This window comes from Acomys russatus, chromosome 5 (genome assembly GCF_903995435.1).
Source record: "Acomys russatus chromosome 5, mAcoRus1.1, whole genome shotgun sequence".
NCBI classification, from domain to species: Eukaryota; Metazoa; Chordata; class Mammalia; order Rodentia; family Muridae; genus Acomys; species Acomys russatus.
This window is the reverse complement of record NC_067141.1, coordinates 59,672,730-59,694,129: the sequence shown is the minus strand read 5'-3', so window position 1 is coordinate 59,694,129 and position 21,400 is coordinate 59,672,730. Positions and strand designations below refer to the sequence as shown.

Below are 21,400 nucleotides of genomic sequence, written 5' to 3'. Positions count from 1 at the left end.
AGGATAACATATAGAGTTCATCGGTTATTTTTTACTTTTTAAGTTTATCCTCCCTACCTCCCGCCAATATTTTATGGCCAGGTTGCCCTTGCTAAGACTATTATTGCTGTTTTTACTCACTACAATAATGAACTGTCCCTGGACAATAATGAGCTGTCCCAGGGCAGCTGCACAGCCAATCTAATGAAAATGGCTACTGAACTTTTGTAATCAGTACCCCTGCTTGCTTAGCTTGACTTGCTAGATTCCAAGGTTGCTTATAGAAGCCCCGTCCCCATAACAAAGTGCTGCATAAGCCCAACCTGAGTACTCCCCTGGCCACCCTCAGCTCCAGAGCAACCCTACCAGACTCCATTCTAGTACTGAACCTGACAGTGCAGCGCGCCTTCTCCTGAAAACTGTCTTAAAGAGCAACAACACAACTCAGTACAAGCACTGACTGCACTTGGTGATGCATAGCCTGTCCATGCGCGTACACCACAGGGCCCACTGCACTGATCCTGTGCTGGCAGGCTCTCATCCCAGCAGGAGCACTGTAGCCTGTGTTACACAGGAGTTCACAACCTAACAGTCCCAAGGCATGTTGGTTACAGCTAAGTGTTCACAAGTACAAGTTCCCTGAGTTAAATGTGCTTAATCCTGAAGAGTTGGGGAAAAATTAGCAGAGCAAAACAAAAATTATGATCATGATTTCAAGGCATGTATCTGCATCACCCCTAATTTTAGTATACAAATCAAGACTCCTATACTTATGATAGGAAGTTATAGAAAATAATCTGGATTTTTTTTTTTAACTGCACAGATTAGGATGCTTAGTGACTAGTGAGTTTCAACTTAGAAACCCACCAGTAGATCACAAAAACCCTGGGCTGCAAGAATTAAAACAATTCTTCAAAAATTAATACTGTAACTTTCCTTCATAGAAGATGGTTTGGCAAGTCCACAGATAAACACTAAGTCTTTGACATAGATGCCAGCATAATGCCCAGAGCCCACCACAGGTCAAATCTTAGAATGACCAATTTTCTGTTGTACTGAGGATTTTGAAATATTTGGACCATCAGCCAAGAGCTGGGACATTTCTATCACATAAGGATTCGACACACGTCAGTGTCTGCTGAGTCTCCTAGGTATTCACGGTACTGAAAGAAATACTCAGTCTTCTGGTGTTGATGCCTGCTGCACTGTGATGCTATTTGTATTCCCTTCTTTCTGAAGAGGAGTACAAAAAGCCTGCCCAGAGGCAGCCATCTGGAACAGTCTGGGTCAGTCATGACCTGCATATGTATGTCATCACCTCTCAAAGCATGGGGTGATGCATGGGAAATGTTCATTTATCTGGTAACTCCGGTTATAAGAAACACTGAGACAGGGTTTAACTTCTACTGGTATTGCCAGGGACATCCCAACACCAGTCTGGAGGTGGCCAAGGCCCTGGACACTAGTTTGGAAGCCCGTAGGACAAGTCTGTAGTGTGTAAGTCGAGGTGTGTGTGGTAGACACGATCTGCTGACGACTTGGCTGTTCTGCCACGGGATGGCGATACTGCATTGAGGTCGGATGAAGATGCTGAGGCTGCTGGCAGTGAACTGGCCGTGAGGGCTGCGCTGTCTGGAGCACACCAAGCTGTGCTGACTGAGGAGCTGACTGTGCCCTCTGTTTGTTCGCTTCTTTCACATCATTGTCATGAGCACTGAGACAAAAGAACGGAAACAGTAGCATTACAATAGCAATACCTGACAAGACTGTAGCAAAGCCCACTTCCCATCTCTGCCCTGCCTACTGCATAACCGGCCACTGCTGCAGAACTAGCAGCCACTGTCCCTTCACTGGCAACAGTGAGACCTTCTTTGTATCTGTCTCAAGGGTTTATCTTGGTGCGAACACTGCTGGAGCTTCCAGGACTCTTTCCAACTTGGAATTTGAGGTCACATCCCGGTAATCCTTAAATTCAGCGGCACGGAGATGGGAATGGGTAAGATATGCGTGGACTGCTCTCAGGGCTGTGGGCGTGTGCACATACAAGAACAGCTCCTTTTCCCAAACTCAGGGTCGCACCAGCAATGCTAGCTCTTACCTGGTTCACAGGCAAGTAATGTGCCTTTGCTGCAGAGCACTATTTGTTCACAGAAGTGAGCAACTGACAGAAGTACACATAAAGCCCCGAGCTTTGGAGAAATAATGCTTAGGGTACACTATACACAAAGGGAAATGGTTGCTAGAAATTATAAATGCAATAGCAAAAAGGCTTACACCAACAGCCGTTCAATGCACTGCACCAAGAAATCCCAGGAGTAAGCAGTAAGACGATGCAGTCTCACGGGCCATGTTGGAGAAAGACGAAGGATAATCCTTGAAGAAGCCACACACGCAGCAGCTACTAAAGAAGGTGCATAATTTAGAAAGGCATAATCTGTGGAGACATCAAAAATGAACTTAAGCAATAGAATGAATGCATGAGTCACCAGTGCATAGTCGCATGACAGTATTCTGAGCAACTCACCTTGCAGAGACACTTCCAGGAAGTAGTCTGCATATTTGGCCATGTAGAGTTTAGTCTTTTCCAAGCAAACCATTGGCCAGCCATCATGAAGATCTGTCTCATGTACTGCTTCAGAGAGGTAATACTCAATGAAATGGGCAGCTGTAGGAAGGCAGAGGTTCCACTGAAAGGTCTCTAACAGTAACAGTTCCATATGCAGCAAGTTCTGCTTTGTTAGCACTAGGTTCATGTTAGTCATGCAGCCCAGGCTGTTGAGCTGCTCCAGCTTAGGCACACTGTCTTCTTTTTCTTCAAATTTACCTTGTAGAAAGGGATGGAGAAACATCAGGAATGCCATATTTGGAGGTCTTGCCAACTAAATGGGACCTGCTGTCTTGCTAGCAGGATACAGATTTAAGGACACGGTCAGCTCTGTCTCATACAGAGGTGCCCGCTTTAGAGTGTTCCTCTGCTCCATGTCTGCATGTTGTCTTTCCTAGTAACTTCCTCACCATTGACCTTTAACCATTCTCTGGAAAAAATGTGCACATATATGAATAGTGTCTTACGGCATAAAGGAAATAGTCATATATGTTAACAAGGCAGTAACTACCCAGTTGATTTATGTGTGTGTGTGTCTAGAAAAGTGTCCTCTTAGTGGGCAGGGGGGTAGTTGGTTAGAGGAAATTATCTTAGGGCATCAAGAATTTGACATCAGAACATCATCTGGTTCAATGCTCTGCTACTGAGCTACCTCCCCCCAGGAGTTCTTAGCCTTTTCCCAAAAACTAGTTTTGGGGATTTAATCTTGTCAATTTTTCAGCATAATCTCAATAGCAGAGAGAAAGGAAGAAAGGGGACTAGGTATGGTGGTGCAGGCACATGACATGTGTGCCTGTAATCATTTGGGACGCTGACAAGTGACAGTAAGTGTGAGACTGATTATATATATGCACGCGCGCACGCACACACACGCGCGCGCGCGCGCACACACACACACACACTGAGAACCTGTCTCAGAAAGCTCAAAAGCTGGGGCACAGAGGTGGCTCACTGGGCAAGCCTGATTACATGAATGCTATCCCAGAATCCACAAGGGTGGAAACAGATCAAACTTCACAAGGTTGTCCTCTGACCTCCACGCAGCAACACACCCAAGTGTGTGCTTCCCTTCCCTCTAACAATAATGTTTTAAAGCCAAGGGGGTGGTGGGGAAGGGAGGGAGAGTCTTCTTTTAAATCCCCTACTCAAAGCAGAGCAGGAGAAACGGTGACACTGGAGAGTTCACTGTTTGATGCACTAACCTTTATTTAATATTCCAACTACTCAGAGCTGAGGAATAAGATTTCCTTTCCACTTAAGAAAAATCTTTCTATGGATTATGAACCACTGTACACTTACATTTCTAGATAAGCATTACTGCACATAAAGCATGCATTCGGTACTTCTGTAACCTACGTCTGTCTCTAGGACACAGTAGCCCACAGAAGGACAGAGATTAGGACTAAGGCAGTCTACCTCTCAAGACTTTGTTCTGTTTTACACTCAAGTTTACAAGTTATAATTACAGATTTCTCTCAAGGGGATTTTACATTAATTCTTGTTCAAAACTATTGTTAGTCATTTTTTTGCTGGGTGTGGTGATGCACGCCTTTAATCCCAGCACTCAGGAGGCAGAGACAGGTGGATCACTGTGAGTTTGAGGCCAGCCTGGTCTACAAAGCGAGTCCAGGACAGTCAAGGCTACACAGAGAAACCCTGTCTCGAAAAACAAACAAAAAACCAAAAAACAAACAGACAAAAAGACTCAAAAAACAAAAACGTAAAACAAACAAAAAAGAAAGCTATTTTTCAAAAGTACACATTCTTATGTATAAAAGTTGTTTTAATACCTTGATAATGATTTCAATGTCATCTGCTTTCTTTGGAAACCTTGTAATTCTATTCTACTCATTTATAAACATTTTATAGGGGAAAGAAAGAAAGACTGCCAAAGCAAGATACTGTAACATTTCCTGATGAAGGTTTTCTTCTTGAAGGGTGGGATTTTTGACAGATGGCAGAGGCCAGGACCACTCCGCTGACCAACGTGCTGGAGTGGGTAGCCAGCGGGGCTTCACTGGTCATCTCAGGCTGAAAGTACTGTTGTTTACTTAGTTTTCTTAGGGAATAGAACTGGGGTGCAAAGTTTTGTCTTTGATGCCAGGAGATTATAAGCTCCTATCTTGAGAAAAACTTCAACCCAAAGAAGCAGGAGATGGTGGCTACTGCTGCTCTAGAGACTGAACTTCTTTAGATCTAAACCACAGCTGGGTCCTATTTGAGCTTTATGCATGTTAGCCAACTGCTGTACAACTGAGTTACACAACTGGCCCTTTCAATTTTAATTTCAAAACACTGATGAAGTTGCCCAGGCTGGTCTTAGACTTGACATCCTCTTGGCTCAGTCTCCTAAGTATCTGGAATTACAGACATGCCCCATCTCCAGCTCAAAACCACTCTTTATGTATTACTGCAGAGGATCAAACCTAACATAATTCAATCTTTAAGAATATAGATAGCAGCCGGGCACAGTGGTGCTCGCCTGTAATCCCAGCACTCGGGAGGCAGAGGCAGGCAGATCTCTGTGAATTTGAGGCCAGCCTGGTCTACAAATCAGGTCCAAGAAAGCCAGGGATACACAGAGAAACCCTGTCTCAACAACCCCTGCCCCCCAAAAAAGAATATAGCTTTTCCCAGTTCAATTTATATAAGAATGGCATTTTATAACACCACAGTGATCTTCACAACAGTGATCTGCATCACCACTGAACAGGACAGGAAGCCATTGTTCTTAGAGTAATAGTGTAAAGCTCTGCAGAAGGAAAAGGATGCAGGCATTTGTCAGGCTCTCCAGATGAATCATCAAGGCTTCCAAGCACCTTGCCATGTGTGTAGCACAGTACCGGCTGCATACATCAAAGGAATGTCATAAACATTAATGAGTTTATTTATATCATGCTTTAAGTTCCTTTGAAGAAATTACATACCATAATTCACCATAATTTAAGGATCAAGGGTGTTTTAAATTCTCCCTTTGAAACTTTCATCATCAAAAAAAAAAAAAAAAAAAAAAACTATTTATGGTCAATTTCACAACTCAAGAAACCAAGATGTTACATAAGGTCAGCCAGTTTACACAAGGTCAAATAAGTTGAGTGAAACCAAACCTGGAAGCCAAAAAACTTTTATATTCCCAGATCTGCACTTCTAAACCAAAACACCATTCCAGATCACATGGGGACAACTATCAAGATGATAAGACTTCTGAATCTATGTTTATAAATATATAGCTAGTAGGTAATAGTCAAGGAGTTTATATGCTGATTTTCAAAGTTAAAAATGATCTGCGTGGGGCTAGAGAGAGGCTCAGCCATTAAGAGCACTGGTTCATCCAGAGGACCAGGGTTCAATTCCCAGCCCCCAACATGGCAGCTTACAACTCCAGTTCCAGGGAATCTGACACTTTCATATAGATAGACATACATGCAGGCAAACACCAAGGCACATAAAATAAAAACATCATTTAAAAATAAAATAAAAAATAAATTGTATGCCAGGCCTTTAATCCTAGCACTTGAGAGACAGAGCAGGTAGGTGGATCTCTGTGAGTTTAAGGCCAGTCTGGGCTATCAAGCCAGCCAGCTAAATAGTGAGACCTTGTCTAAAAAGAAAATTAAATAAATAAATATCATGCTGCATCAATAATCACATTGGGATTCTAATGCAACTTAAGTTTTTGGAAACCTTTCCATTATGTATAGCAGTATACACTCAACTCCATGGACACGAATTTCAAAAGGTGTGAAGACATAAATGAGCGGCAAGCATTCATATCTGCCATTGTTGTGTTAACTTCTGCATCTAGTTTAAATCTACTTTTTCATACACACAGATCACAGAGATCTGGGGATTTTTCACTAAAAAGAAAATACCAGAAGCCATATGATTGTATTGATAAAGGACCCAAACAGGAAATGAAGATACAGGAAATTCATATCTGCTTCCAAGAAAATAAAGAATTAGAGGCCAGAAACAAAATCCCAGGTTGTCGTTCCTGTACAGGAATCGTACAGATCAGTCATGGAAATCACGTGTTTTCGAAGACAGCAGCACACAGTAGCCTTGTAGGGAGAGGATCGATTCGGTGAGCAGGTAGGTGATGCCATCTGGATCTCAACCAACATTCTATTCTTTCATTACAAATAAAAAAGTCATCTATATAATATACAAAGAATCCTCACAAATTACTAGGACCATCAATTTAATGGAGAAAAGGGAAAAAAACAGGAAAAGGCAACTCATGGGGAAGGAGGAGGCTAAATTCATTAAAAATCAAGACATAAATCAAATTTTTATTTTTAATTTTCCACCTAATAAAAAAATTAAACAACAACAACAACAACCTAAGCCAGTATTGGTTGAGTCAAGAGAAACTAATGCTCGTTACAAATTATTATCACTGACAGCCTATGACAAAATCTTCACCTTGAGTCCAAGATCATGAGCATCTATCAGAAGCCTCATTTCTAAGGCTGCTTCCAAACTTCCTGTAAGCTCAGTGATGCTCAAAAAAGCCAAAGCAAGCCAGGGAAAGCAACTGAAATATAATGAGTTATTTTCCTGGACAAACAGATCTACTTTAGAAAAAAGGCAGACTCTTTAGGAGAGCTACCACTGGTATCCAGATGGAAGAAAACAGGGCGATATACAAGGAAATGTAAGAATACAGGAAATGCTGGGGGTGCAGCACACACCTTTGATGCCAGCACATGTGAGAAGCAGAGGCAGGCAGACCTCTGAGATTGAGGTCACCTTGGAAATCAGAGCAAGTCCGAGGACAGCCAGAACTGCAAAAAGAAACCCTGGGGAAGGGGAGGGGAAAAAAAAAAATACAAGAAATACTAGACTAATCCCACAGATTTATAAGAGGTATTAGACATTAAAAGTAGGCTATCAGTTTATAATCAGTTTATAAGCATTTTTTGACATAATATTAGAGTTTGTGATCAGAGGTCAAGGTTGATTGTAACAACTATATATACTTTGTAATAAAGCTTAATGACATGGATAATATAAAAATATTATTAAAAACCCCCAATATTATCAATTCAAGTTCATATCAAATTTAATTATTTTACTGGCCCTCTTACTTCAGTTCAGACACTAGCAAACAACGAAGTGAGTTTTGGCACCGACAGGCCAAGCAGCACATTTTGTATGGGTGATAAATAAGATTCTATCGGATTATATGCCGAAGCCACGTTTGTCTCAGCTGTTCATTAAGCCTGTGCTGGTACCCAAGACAAAGAAGTGTGTGGTGCTTTTAATTTCAGCTACACTGATGTTCTAAGGCAGAGAATCTTTGTTCAGGGACCTGTCCTTCGAATTACAGGACATTTAGCAGGATCCAAAGCATTTATGCACTAGATACTAGCAGCATTTCTAAAGTTACTTATAGTTGTCAGTCACTGATCAAGAAAAATGGTTCTCAATCAAAATTACCTTCGGGATTTTTAAAGTGTTAAAAATAAGCATACCCAGTCAGACTCTGGCACAGTGTGTTAGCTACTGCTCTGCTGCTGCACCAGTGTCTGAGCAGAAGTAAGCTAAAGGGCAGGAATTTCTGTGGCTCACAGTCCAGAGGAAGGCAGTCTGTCATGGTGGAGGGAGCACAGCGGCAGGAGAGGCTCAGTCTGTAGTGCTGCTGGGAAATAGTGAATTTGTATTTCTATCAATCTTTATGATGTAGGGTTTGGGCATATATATTCTTTAAATGACAGAACTATTTTTTAGTATCTAGCTAACAACCATAATATATACTTCCTAAAAGCAATAAATGGAAATGTCCGGCAATTGTTAATCCACTAAGTTCTCCACAGTTTTATCAAATAAACAATGTACATTTTGAGTCACATAAATCAGATTCATACTCACTTGCTAGAAGCAAACAGGAAAGCGCAACTAAGTGCAGCTGCTGGATAGAGATGTCATAGCGATCCATGAACAGGTCCAGCAGATACACAGCAAGGTGCCGGGCAGAAGGGCAGAGTGTGAAGCGATTGCTCACGATGGCGATCAAATCAGCAAAATAGCGCCTGAGGCTTAGCTGAGGGGACTGGCCCTTATAGGAAGGCAGCTTCAGCTCCTGAATCAAGAGGAGGAATACTTCATCTATAGAAATACCACCACAACGTCAAGACTTAACATTGCTTTCCCAACATACTGTGTTGTAAGAGCATAGAGACACTCTCCAGGCAGGTGCGGTGGTGCACGCCTTTAATCCCAGCACTAGGAAAGCAGAGGGAGGCAGATCTCTGTGAGTTCGAGGCCAGCCTGGTCTACAAAGTGAGTCCAGGTCAGCCAAAGCTACCCAGAAAAACCCTGTCTCAAAAATAAATAAAGAAAGAAAGAAAGAAAGAAAGAAAGTAGGTTGTTGTATTGCTTTTGGGTTGTAGGAGTTCTTTGTGTAATTTGGGAAGGATTGGGGATGTAGCTAAGTAACAGGCTGTTCAGCCTGTGCAATGCCATAGGTTCCATTCCTAGCATTCTAGAACAAGAGAAAGCGAGAGTTTGAAACTATGGCTACTAAACTCTTACCAGATCCATGATTTTAAATGTTTTCCCCCATCCTGCCTTTTTCACTGATGGTATCCTTCAAGATACAGCTTATTTTTGAAGTCCAGTGTACTTCCCTTTTGTTTTGTTTCTGTGTTGCTTTTGGTATTCATGATTCTTCCTTTTATTGTGATTACTTGTCAGGTTTAGCCTCAGTGTTGCACTGACCTTACAAAATGAACTTGATATACATTTGGACAACCTCCCCCACCCCGTGTGTGTGTGTGTGTGTGTGTGTGTGTGTGTGTGTGTGTGTTTATTGTTGTTGTTGCATGTTGCTGAGAACTGAACCCCGGGCTTACCAATGATAGAAATAAACTATACTCCAGCCACAAAATCTCCTAATAATACAGAATTTAAAACAAAATGTTTAATATTGTCCTGATTAGAAAAATGGTAAGTATACATATAAAAGGATGGTGGCAAAGTAAAGATCCTAACTGATTGAAGGGAAGTAAGATTGAAAGACACTGAGGGATAAGTCTTGGTCCCTGCAACCCTGCAAGTATATTGTCTACACCCTTTCAGCCAAAGCTTTGACCTCCTCGGAGGAAGAGTGCATTTGTAGAGTGGTTGGCTTTGTGTTTTACTTTCTTAAAGCCATACACCTCCTTCCCCACTCAACTTTATATCTGCATTTCTTTCGAGCAGAGTGTGTGTATGTGGGGGTGGGGGGCATTGTTTTTTTTAGTTTTTTCCGAGACAGGGTTTCTCTGTGTAGCCTTGGCTGTTCTGGTCTCACTTTGTAGGACACAAACTAAACCCCCAGAACCTGCATAAAAGTCTGGGTACAGCTGCACATACCTCTAACTTCTGCATCAGAAAAGGCAGAGAGAGGCTTGCTGGCCAGCCATCCAAGAGCTGCAGTTCAGTGAGAGGTCCTTTCTTACGGCGATACAATGGAAGAATGATAGAGGGAGCCACCCAGAGCATTAAATACACACACACATACACACACACACACACACACACACACACACACACACACACACACGCACACGCACAAACACACATGCACACACACACAAATTCAATGTAACATAAAGACACACAGAGAAAAAACATAAAGAAACCAAAACAAGCACATAAACAGATGCTCAACACTATTAATCATTAAGAACATGCAAACCCAAACCACATGCCACCACTTTATATCCATTTAGATAGTTATTATCTCACACACACACACACACACACACACACACAGACACACAAGACCCCAAACAAAGGGGAAATAACAAGCACTGACAAGGCTACGGAGAAGCTGCAGCCCTTATCCATTACTAACAATGGTAATATAGAATGATGTGTAACTGCTGCAGACAACAGTGCAGCAGTTTTCAAAATTTAAATATGGAATCACCCCATGACTCCATTTCCACCTTTAGTTATATATCTCAAATATTTGAAAGTAGGGAGAGAGATGGATATACACCCATGTCCTTAACACCATTACCCACAATGGGCAAAAAGTGGAAACTAACAACCCAAATGCTGATGGCAGGTGGATGGATATACCACACTATTCAAGTTTACAAGGCGAGTTCTGACACATGCTGCATAGGTGAACCTTGAAGAGAATAGGGTAAGTCACACAAATGGACAATTATTATATTAATATGATTCCATTTACATGAAATATTTGGTCAAAGTCACAGAGGCACAAAGTAGAAAAGTGGTTACTGGGGCAGTTGACAGGGAATTGGGAAGTTATACAATGAGCACTGAGTTTTCCTTTAGAAAGATGAAAACGTGCAATTTACAGCCCCAGAGATAAACAGAGGGAATTGTGTCAAGTGAATTAAAATGCAGGTCATTACAATTCACTGTTGATACCAAAGAATATTGAGACCACCGAAGAAGCCCCAGGTTGGCCAAGGGGGTAGGGAGTTCTAGAAAAAGAGGCCTGGATATTACTTTAAAAGACAAACTGGGAATCATACCTGGAAAATATTGGTGGGCTTTACTTTTAACTATGTTCATCTATGGAAACCCAGAGCCATCAATTCCAGATTTCACTTTTACTTATTACTGTGTGAGCGCGTGGTCTGTGGGTAGGCATGCATGCCAAGGTACATGTGGAGATGGGAGAATACCTTTGTAGAGCTGGTTCTCTCCTGCCGTCTGAAGAAACTTGAATTATAAGTACCCTTACCTGCTGAGCTATCTCACCACCTCAACAGAAGATTTAAGAGAATATGTATAGCACAGCTCATCGTCTTCTTCAGTGGGAAGGCACAGTGCTTAACAGATGACTGTCAGTGCCCGTTAACTTGCTGAGGTGCTACAGCCTCACAGGCATGGAAAGAAACCACACTTCCCTCAGCCACCCTTGTTCCAATTTGTTTCTCAGGAATCCAGAGGACCAAAGCACAGCGAAGTCAAATGCTCAGTCTTGAGGCTCCTCACCTCTCTAGCCAGGATGGAACTAAAGGCCTGTAGGAATCTCGCACATGTGGCTACAACTCCTTGGGACCAGTGCTGTCTTACTGCTTCTCACAAAACTGTAATTGCTTCCACTCGTCTTCACAGCTCCTCAAGTACTTTCCAAAGAGTTACAGCACTGAATACAGAGCAGGATGATAAGAGGAGGAGACAAGCAGCTAAAGGAGACAGATGACTGCTAAGTCGGGAAACTATATTTAAAAAATTGTACAGCTGGTGTTCACTGTATTTCAGTTTTCCCCAGTAGAAACAATGCTGGTCATATCAACTATTTCTTTAAATGTTGGTGGGTCTAAATATGGACCATTTTCACCAACAAATGAATGGCAACTGCCACGGGAAAGAGCTGCCTTTGACTCATAAAGCAGATGATGGAGTCTGTGCAGGCAAGGACCATGCCTGTGGCATTCAGTTATTGCTCTAACGCCTTGCGTAGACTAAGTACTGAACACAGTGCATAAACAAAGGACCAACGCACCGATTAACAGCCAATTTTAGCATTTTTATTGAGAAAAGTTGACTTAACTTCCTTGACTCCAGTGCATTCCAGTGATCTCTCCAGCTGTAAAGTTTAAGTCCTACTAATTAATGCAAATCCTTTATAAAAGGTTACCACAGCCTGAAATCAGGACTAATTTGGTCTAAACTGAACATCAAGACAACTCCAAATTGTTTGCAACAGGCTTGACACAGGCTTCAGAAGTAATCCCTCACTCCACTTGTCTGAAGGCTGCCTTCTTGTCTGGCTCCCTCAGAGACTACACAGAAGCACACAACAAACCCTAACTTAAAAAAAAAAAAAAGTCACGCCTTTAATCCGAGCACTTGGGAGGCAGAGGCATGGGGATGGCTGTGAGTTTGAGGCCAGCCTGGTTTACAAAGTGAGTCCAGGACAGCCAAGGCTACACAGAGACACACTGTCTCGAAAAACCAAAAACCAAAACCAAAACCCAAAGTCTATAATCACCTGCAAAATCAATTCAAACTATCACTTAGTATTAAAACTACCTACATATAAAACATTAGTACTAAAAATCATGAAACCCAAATTTTCCCATCCACACATACAGGAAGTATCATTTATATCAAGTAACTAGTTTTGCTACATATTAGAGAGATAGAAAAGCCAAATCTCTCTCCCCGGAATTGAAAGCGTATTGGGACAACTTTCTTCCACCATTCCAAAGAATCACCGCACAGCTGGGACATTCATGTAGGGCAGTCTCACAGGGGTTCAGGTGTATTCAGGGTAGGAGACCAAATGCTGGGATTAGTAAAGAGCACTTAGAAATTTCAAATTTCTCTGGGGGTGGGGGTGGGCGGGAAGGTGCCAGGATTCCGCGTCCCAATCTGCTTAATTTGGTCTGATAGACAAGATACAAATCTACCACCATCCTGGGCCCTTAAAACTCAAGCTACACGAGCTCATTAAAGAGTCAGCTGTTTCGATTCTTTCGTGGTTTTTCTACACTTAATGCAGCTCTTTCGATCCGAGGTGAAACTGAGTTAAATTAGAGATCTTTCTGGATCTTTCCTCTGGCTGTCAGAGAAGCAGAGCTGTTCCATAAATCTGACACTCAGCATAAAATCGTTACTTAAGCAACAATACACAGACTTGGGTCCAAAAAGAGAGTGTTCTTTTTTCTGTGTTTACTGAGTGCACCATGTCCACTTTCTACACCCGTTATCACCAAGGAGTAGCTCCTTTCTTCCACCTTAAGACTTTGTGAACAGCCGTTGAAGAACCAAGTAACAGTAGGTTAACACATAGCCCTTAGTAGACGCTGGGCACTGATCTAAGTCCAGTCAAGTCCATACTTATCAGATTTCATAACCACTCTATAAGAAACGTTCCATCGTTGTTATTTCTCCTTTTACAGATGAGGAAACTGAGAAACAGAAAATTAACTAGCCCGAAGTCTCACAGCAAGTTAGGGGAAAGGCAGGGAACGTAGTTACGTACAAAAGTGGGGCTTACAAGAGCTGCACGCAGCATCACGTATGAAGCAAGAGCGGCTGTTCTCTCGATACAAATTCAGCACACACACACACACACACACACACACACACACACACACACACACACACACCCCACACGCGATCACATCCACGGCCCATCTGACAATATCGGAACCTGGCTTTTCTCCTTCTCCCACCTACCACGGCCCACTCATTTCCACATTTACAGGTTCATCCGATGCAGGCCAGGGAAGGAAGAAGTTAATTAACTTTGACAAATAAGCAAACTCGCCTTCTCTAACCTGTAAAGTAGAGAGAGTAAAGAACCTGACTGGCCTTTCCAGAGGCACAAGAGCCAGGATGGGAAGGTCGGGCTTCGGGGTTACCTTGTACCGGAGCGCCTGGTGAATATCCGCAGCCAGCTGTCCTCGCCACCACTGCCCCTCCAGCTCCATGGGAGCCGGCGGCGCGCTCCGCCAGACGCCGCAACTTCAGTCTGGAAGACACGCCCCAGACGCGGTCACCACGCCAGCAACTTTCCCCCATCCCCAAGACCCTCCGCGCCCCCTTTTCCAGGGATGTGACCTCGGGTCACCCCGCGCGAGGCTGCTCATCTTCACCTGACCCGACCCCAAGCCCCCCACCCTCCAATGCCCGATCTGCACAGTGCAGAGGAGCGGGCTTAGTCTGCAATCGCTCGCTGGATGAGCTGCGGGACGGTGTAAGCAGGGGAAGCCCCGGGCGGGCTGGCCCGACTCCCGCTCCCCGAGTCCGGGTTCGAACCGTGCGGCTCGCGCACAGGCGCGGGAGCCCTGACATGGTCCGGACGCCGCCGGGTCCGCGCGGACAGCCGAGCACGCTCCACCCCCGGGGGAAGGGGAGGGGGGTGTCCGAGGGACAGTGCGCCCGTCGCGGCCCCAGAGCGGCAAACAAAAGGCCGGCCGGCCGTGCTCCGTGCCTTGCCTCGCCTCCCCCTCGCGACGCTGCCCTCCCGGCCAGGCCGGCCCGGCCCACGCGGGTTCTTACCCGGAACCGCGGCCCTCAGAGGCCCAGCCCGGCCGGCGTGCGCTGGGCTCCCGCAGCGCTCATGCCGCGGACGGTCAGCCGCCCAGCGCCGCCGCCTCAGCTACGGCCCAGCACCGGGGCGCTCGCGCCGCCCATTGTTAAAGGACCGGCTCGCGGCTCGGCGTACAAAGCCAGCGCTGGGGCACGGGCCGCCCCGCGCTGCCAATCTCGTCTCGCGATACAGCGGGGTCGCGCCGCGCCGTCCAATCGGAGGCCCGGCCGAGCCAGGTGCGACTACGACTCTGCGGCCCGTGCGGGCTGCCGGGGAGTCGGTCGGCGCCCACGGGTCACTTACCTGCGGAGAGCCTTCGATGGGCCCTGGATGCAAGCAAGGCTAGTTGCGACGCCTCGGTCCTGAGATTAAAACCCGGCAGCGAGGATCTGGCCCGCTGTCTCCCACTTCCGAGGGGCTGCTCGCCAGGATCCCCCAGCCTCCCAAATGGGCTTTAGCTGTCACCAGTCCCCAAAGCGCTTTGCTTGTCAAATTCTGCTCAAGTCTCACCTCTGAACCCAATATTCTTTTAGCAGTCTAATTCAGCTCTTCTTGTTGCTTTTGCTTCAGCGATTCTCAAGAGCCGTGAATGGAATTAACATCTTTAGTAACCTGGCTTGTCAAATCCATAATGAATGTAATTGACCATCTGCGGTGGTCAATGAAGAAACCCCAAACCGTGGAAACACTCCTGTGTCAATTAAGTTGATGCCGGAGCTGGAATGTGAGTAACAGAAACTACCGATTGTATCTGAAAGTGTTTGGTGGACCACCACAATAGAGGGGATCGTGGTCCCTCAATTTTCCACAGAGCATTGAGTGACTTCTTTCACTATTTAAACATAAATCATGAGTCCTCACCCCCTACTTTGAATATTTTGCTTAGAAAGAGGAAGAATGGTAAAGGGTTAGTGCAAAATAGTGAGCGCACATTGCAGGAACAGGGCTTATCCCTCTGTGTTTGCATACATCCCGCAGGAACTACCGCTGTCCTGTATGCTAATGCGCGCCGGGAAAGCAGGCATTCAGGAACTGAGGGCAAGAAAAGGGAAACATACAAGTGAAAGTCGGCAGGACCCAGCCTAGCCCAGTGCAGTGCAGTTCAGGAAGAGGCTACAAGCAGAGGAGGGGCACAGACCAGGCGAAAATTTCCATGACATTTATGGTATTTAAATAGTACCCGTACCCATGTCCTCAGTTTCCAATTCATGACTACTAAGCAGCTTTACGGCAGTAATTTGGCTTCCAAATGATTTGGAGTCCAGGCCTTTCTTAAAGACCTTTTCAGAAAAGTGGGTCACAGACTGTAATCGTATGTGTGATCCTGTAATAAGCAGGTTGTCCCACAGTCTCTACTTTGAAGACGTTTGTTTGCCAAGAGATACTTGTGTAGAAATCATGTATTATTTTCTAGACTTAGATGGGTCATTATAAGATGTCAGTGTTCATTCCTGTTAATGATATGTGTGTGTGTCTGGGGGCCTTAGAGTATACATTCCAAAAAGGCAAATTTCAATCTTATTATTTTTGTATTCCTTTGGGGAGAGCAGGGCACGTGGCAGTTACTTCAACTCTGCGTTCTACTGGGAAGAGCGAGTCATGATAAATGAAAGATAAATGCATACCACATGGTAACAAGTGCTGTGAGGCAAACAAGGTAAAAGGCTAGAAAGGTGGCCATTGTTTCATGACATGGGAAGCCATGCAGAGTCCTGAGGGGAAGTAAGTGACCTGGTATCCATCTGGTGGATGGGTGTGCCAGACAGAGGGGACAGTGAACAGGAAAGGACTCACAGGGGAGAACACAACTGGAAGGAAAATGGAGGACCATTTGTGTCTTGGGTAAAGATACTCCAAGGTTTAAAAGAAAAAAGGCAAGGCACAAAGGCAAGGCACCTGCACAACTGAGAATGGTTGCAGCAATGATGCAGGTGGTTTGGCGAGAGAGGAGGGTAGGGCCAGGTTCTCTGGAAGGCTTCTGTAACTCTGGGGACTTTAGGCAGTAGGAAGCCGCTGTGCTCTGGCAGCAAAGGCACTAACATCAGAACACGCAGAGGAGAGTATCCGTGAAGCTTTCCATACTCGGCGCCTGTGTCTATCCAGCACTGTATGCTGAGATCTAGAGGATAGAGACAGCAGTACAGGGCTGGCCCAGTATCCCCAAGACTTTGGGTTCAAACGCTAGTACCACAAAACCAAAACATTTTTTGTAAACCAAACAGAAGGAATGTATTTAAAAGTTTTTTTTTTTTTTAAGGCCATTGCTTTTCATTAAGAAGAAAACATGTTTAAGCAAATGCATGCAGAAGACAAACTTTCAACCATGTCAGAGCTGTGTATTTCTTTGCCGACTGCACTTCTTCAAAGCGGCACCACTACTGCTGTGTTTTTGCTGTACCTTCCCAGAAATATACAGGTCGTTATAACAACACGTGAACGTAGCCCACTTGCCTCATTTTGTGGGTAGAATGGCAGCTTATTCTGTGGAATCCTGTGCGCCTCGTTTTGTCGTACAGTCTAGCCTAGTGAACATTCCGTAATGGAACGTTCAGGATTCTTCTTGGGCTCCATCAAATTCTTTTGGATACAGAGCACTAGAAGCCCTGGGCTCCGTCCTTGATTTGTTTCCTCGGTACAAATTTACACCTGTGAACTATTTAAGTCACTGCAACTGCATTAGCACCCAAGTACCTCCGCCTACAGTGCCATCATCTCCCGCTTAGATTTGGATAAGCCCATAGCTGGTCTTCCTGCCATGACACCTTCCATCCTTCCCTCCAATATTTGACACTCATTAGTTGGAGAAAGTGAGGAAAGGTAGACCACACGTTAATGACCTTGATATTGGAAGATCCTAGATCATATTCCCAAGCACCATGATGCAGAATGTTAAGGATCGTCTTTATGCTATTCTCAAAAAATAGGGGACAAAATATGCAGATACTTATAATATGTAATTTGCCAGGGAGTGCTCCAAAATTAAAATTGTAAAAAGCCAGGCATGGTGGCGCACGCCTTTCATCCCAGCACTCCAGAGGCAGAGGTGGGCAGATTGCTGTGAGTTCAAGGCCCGTCTGGTCTACAAAGCGAGTCCAGGATGGCCAAGATAACACAGAGACACCCTGTCTTAAAAAAAAAAAAAAAAACCTTGTACACACATATTTACTTCTGTTTCAAATGGACATAGATTGTTGTATCTACCTGACTGGGCCACAGGGCACCACTCATCAAACATCCTGGATGTGCATGTGATGGCCTGGAGAATGTGTGTCGTGGTAAAGCAGGTTGCCCCGGTGGATGTGGGTAGGTCCTCATCTAGTCAGCTGGAGGAGGTCTGAGTAGAATTAAAAGACCATCCTCAACCGAGTGGGAGGGATGTCCTCCTACTTAATCTCTTTAAGCTGGGGCATAGGTCTTCCCCGGCCTTTAACTCAATCTGAAACAGACTTTTCTTACATCAGGAGCCTCCTGGCTTTCAGACTATGACGTGACCTTAGGGGTCCCTCTGCAGAATTTTCACCTGGCCTTGTACCAGAACTAGCCTCAAAGGTGCCCACGTCTCAGTCCTGACAAAATTCTGCAAGGGTGGGCTCTTGCTCAACAGGGGCTCACAGCTGCCTGGGAGCTTGTTGAAAATAATGCTGTTCTAAAAAAAAAAACAAAAAACAAAAAACAAACACACAAACAACAAACAAACAACAACAACAAAAAAGAAAATAATGCTGTTCTCCTCTCGGGATTGTGATTCAGGAAGTCTTGGGCGGATCTAGTGATCTTCATTCTTAGTAAGGCTCTCCAGATGGCTCTGATGGAGGTGGTGTGGCTCGCACAATTTGAGCAGCATGCCCTTAGGGAGCAGGCCAGAACTGCTGCTTTTCCAGAATGAGACCTAATGCAGACTGTGGTACACAAAGCAGCCAGACGACCTGAAGGATCTCCCAGAAGACGCGTGTTGCTAAGGAGCTCATCTAGACTCATCATCAAAGGCTAGGGAAGGGTTGCTGATGCGGTATCCATAGTTCCCACCTCTACACAGGAATCTAAGTCATGCCCAGCATTGATGAACTTGAAAATTAGCATCAAGGTGTCAGGAAAGCTTGAGTCTAGGACACCGTAGTATTCTTTGCCCTTTCCATTTTCTGTTTCACTGATGTCGGGCTAAGGAAGCCAAATAGACCCACACAGATAAAATGTTGTTTGGGTATGGATGAATGTACACAGCAAGAGCAAATTCCGTCTGGGGAAATTCAGAAGAGTGAATCCCAGTCTGGTACACAGCATCAATGACGGCCTGGACATCTGTGTACGGCATCTGGATGGGAAATCCTGTGACCTGCATCAAGTCAGAACAACACAAAGACACATTACTGTCTTAGAAGTCTGGAATTACCATAAGCAGAAAGACCACAGAGGCCTCAGGTGATGTGGCAGTCATAACAGTAGCTGGCCTTTGTGAGTGACTGTGACACTCTAGATAGAGTGTTAAATAAGCCACAGACAACCTGGGGTAAGGTCTGACATCACCCCAGCTCTAAAGACTGGGTGGAGCAAAACCAGGCCTGTCTGATGCCAGGATCTGTACAGTTGACACAGCACAAGCATGGACCCTCTAGACAGCACACCGCTAATAAGGAAATGCAAGAAGGATGTAAGTGGAATTTTTGAGGGGCTTACTCAACAGCAATTATGTTTATATGAAGTCACTACTGTGAGGCCATATTGAAGGAGTGGGGAGCATGGATCTAAGACTGTTACATATAGCACGCAGATGGCAACCATGAGCCGTTTATTAGCCCCCCACTGCTTTCCTCAGGCAGTCTTCTCAGCCTTAAACTGCTCACATGCTTTCCCCATGGGCTTGAGTAATGCACTTCCCTTCATTGGCTCACCTAACGAGCTCTCCTTGTTAGTATTTCTGATCTGCCACTCTAGCCCACCACCTCTGTGAATGCACTTGATTAAACAGACTTTTTTTTTTTTTTTTAACCCCTGTTATCCAGTGAGGCAAGAGGTGTAGACAGGCTAGGTGACATGATCTAGGTTGAAACCAATGGATGGTCAAATAGGATCTGACTACAGGTTGCAGGGCTCAATCTTGACTTAATTATTGCCTACTATGTATTATAAGTCAGATATTTTTACATCGAAACTTCAAGCTTTATACCTAACTATATTTTACTTATCTCTTTAACTCCAAATCCTATTAAAAACAAAGTTAGTGACGACTTCCTCCCTATTTCTGAATGAATAGTACCTGCAGACTCCTCCCTGACAGCAGAAGGACTCAGCTCCTAAAACAGAACTCTTCTTCGCCCTTTGGCTCAGCGCATTCCCCTGGGAAGTGTCCAGCCTCCTGGATGGTAGAGTGGGAGATTCTCACTCTTCAGATTTCCAAGTCATCTGTCTTTGGTGACCAACAACCAGGTGTTTCAGAGATAGTTTTAGATTGCTATGGCTTGCCAGTTAACAACAGGTTAAAACCAAATGCCCTTTGCACATTAAATCATATACAAACCCAGTAAAACTGTAGCAGCCTTTCCAATTCACTGTCTTCAAATGAAACAAAATTTCCCATGTAAAACTCTAGTTTAGGAAGGATTTGTCGCAAAATAGCAGTGCACTGTCGATTCCAGCGCGTTGGCTGTTTAGGTCGCCATTCCATCATTTTACATTTTAGCGCCCTTTCTATCCTATGGTAAGAATGCAAAGATAATTTGTGACAAGTTGCTACTGGTGTATTAAATGTTAAAAGAACGTTGACACTTCACAGATGAAAAAGAAACCTTAAGATTTGGGCTGAAACCAGTCATTTACAGTGAGGAGTTCCAACTATGATTCACATTGACCAGTCAGGTAGGGAGAAGCAGGCTCTTGTTGGCTCTGGAAGGCCAGAAGCTTCCATGCATAGCCAGAAAGAAGTCTACAAAGAGTGTCTCTCCCAGATACCAAAGTATAAGCAGCTGCTGTTTGACAGCATCTGTCATGTGATTACCGCTGAGATTTTTTTACTTGGCAAGACCCCTCTGACAAAGGGCATCGTGTTTCCAGGAAATTACCTTTACAAACACTCAGCTATCTAGTCAGGTATTATGAGTGGAATCATTTGTTCAGTCAGTTCAGGATGTGGACTTGGGAGGAAAAGAGGCGGGCAAGGAACTCCGTTTGGTGGTTACCCTCACCCACCCACTCACACTAGAATGTCATTTCACAGGGGCAAAGCTTTGGACCAGCCTTGTTCTAGTGCCTGGTGGAACCATGGTGGAAAACTGGGGGAAGGATGTGAGTTGGTTCAGGGGGTCCTGGGAGTGAGATGACCTTGTGGAGTTGAGTCTACAGGTTTTATTACAGAGAAGCTGCCGAGAGTCTCTTCCTGACTGGATTTACATTGCAACTCCTGACTTTGTAGTGTGTTGGCTGAAATGTGCAGTGGGTCTCAATGGGGTTTGGCATTGGAGTGATTCACCTTTGCATAATGACCCAAGTGGGGCCTGGGCCCCTAGAGCCTGGAGTTTAGATAGTTCTGGAAGCAGTTTGAATGCAAACCAATTGAGAAACCTTTCTCTACTGTGTGTGTTCCTTGTTTTCTTAAGAGCTAGAACATGAGGGCTGGAGAGATGACTCAATAGTTAAGAGCACACTGGCTGCTCTTCAGAGAACCCACGTCTGATTCCTAGCTCCTATACAGTGGCTCACAACCACCTGTAACTCCAGTTCCAGGGGATCCAAAGTCCTCTTCTGGCCTCTGTGGGCACCAGACACACATGTGGTACCCAGACTTACATACAGGTAAACACTCACAC

The 21,400-nt window shown here is 44.7% G+C and overlaps 2 protein-coding genes across 4 annotated transcripts in view; both read right to left on the bottom strand.

Moving 5' to 3' along the window:
• Nucleotides 1–463: 463 nt before the first annotated feature.
• Ccnj (cyclin J) lies at nt 464–14,679 on the bottom strand. 3 transcript variants are annotated; one of them, XM_051146532.1, is made up of 6 exons: nt 14,570–14,679; nt 13,930–14,039; nt 8,459–8,669; nt 2,504–2,803; nt 2,254–2,380; nt 464–1,693 (listed from the first exon to the last, which is right to left on the bottom strand). In XM_051146532.1, the coding sequence occupies exons 2-6, from the start codon at nt 13,996–13,998 to the stop codon at nt 1,294–1,296; spliced, it is 1,107 nt and encodes a 368-aa protein (XP_051002489.1). In that variant the 5' UTR covers nt 13,999–14,039; nt 14,570–14,679; the 3' UTR covers nt 464–1,293. The 3 variants fall into 3 exon arrangements, with proteins under 3 accessions (XP_051002489.1, XP_051002491.1, XP_051002488.1); XM_051146534.1 differs by having other exon boundaries at nt 2,254–2,377; XM_051146531.1 differs by having other exon boundaries at nt 2,254–2,413; nt 14,570–14,677.
• A 3,893-nt stretch (nt 14,680–18,572) lies between these two features.
• Nucleotides 18,573–21,400, bottom strand: part of Cc2d2b (coiled-coil and C2 domain containing 2B) — a 72,575-nt gene continuing 69,747 nt past the window's right edge. The window contains exons 33-34 of the mRNA XM_051146955.1: nt 20,116–20,290; nt 18,573–18,933 (exon numbers count right to left, since the gene is read on the bottom strand). Of these exons, the coding sequence (XP_051002912.1) occupies nt 18,745–18,933; nt 20,116–20,290 (364 nt within the window). The 3' untranslated portion in view covers nt 18,573–18,744. The remainder of the gene's footprint in view (nt 18,934–20,115; nt 20,291–21,400) is intronic.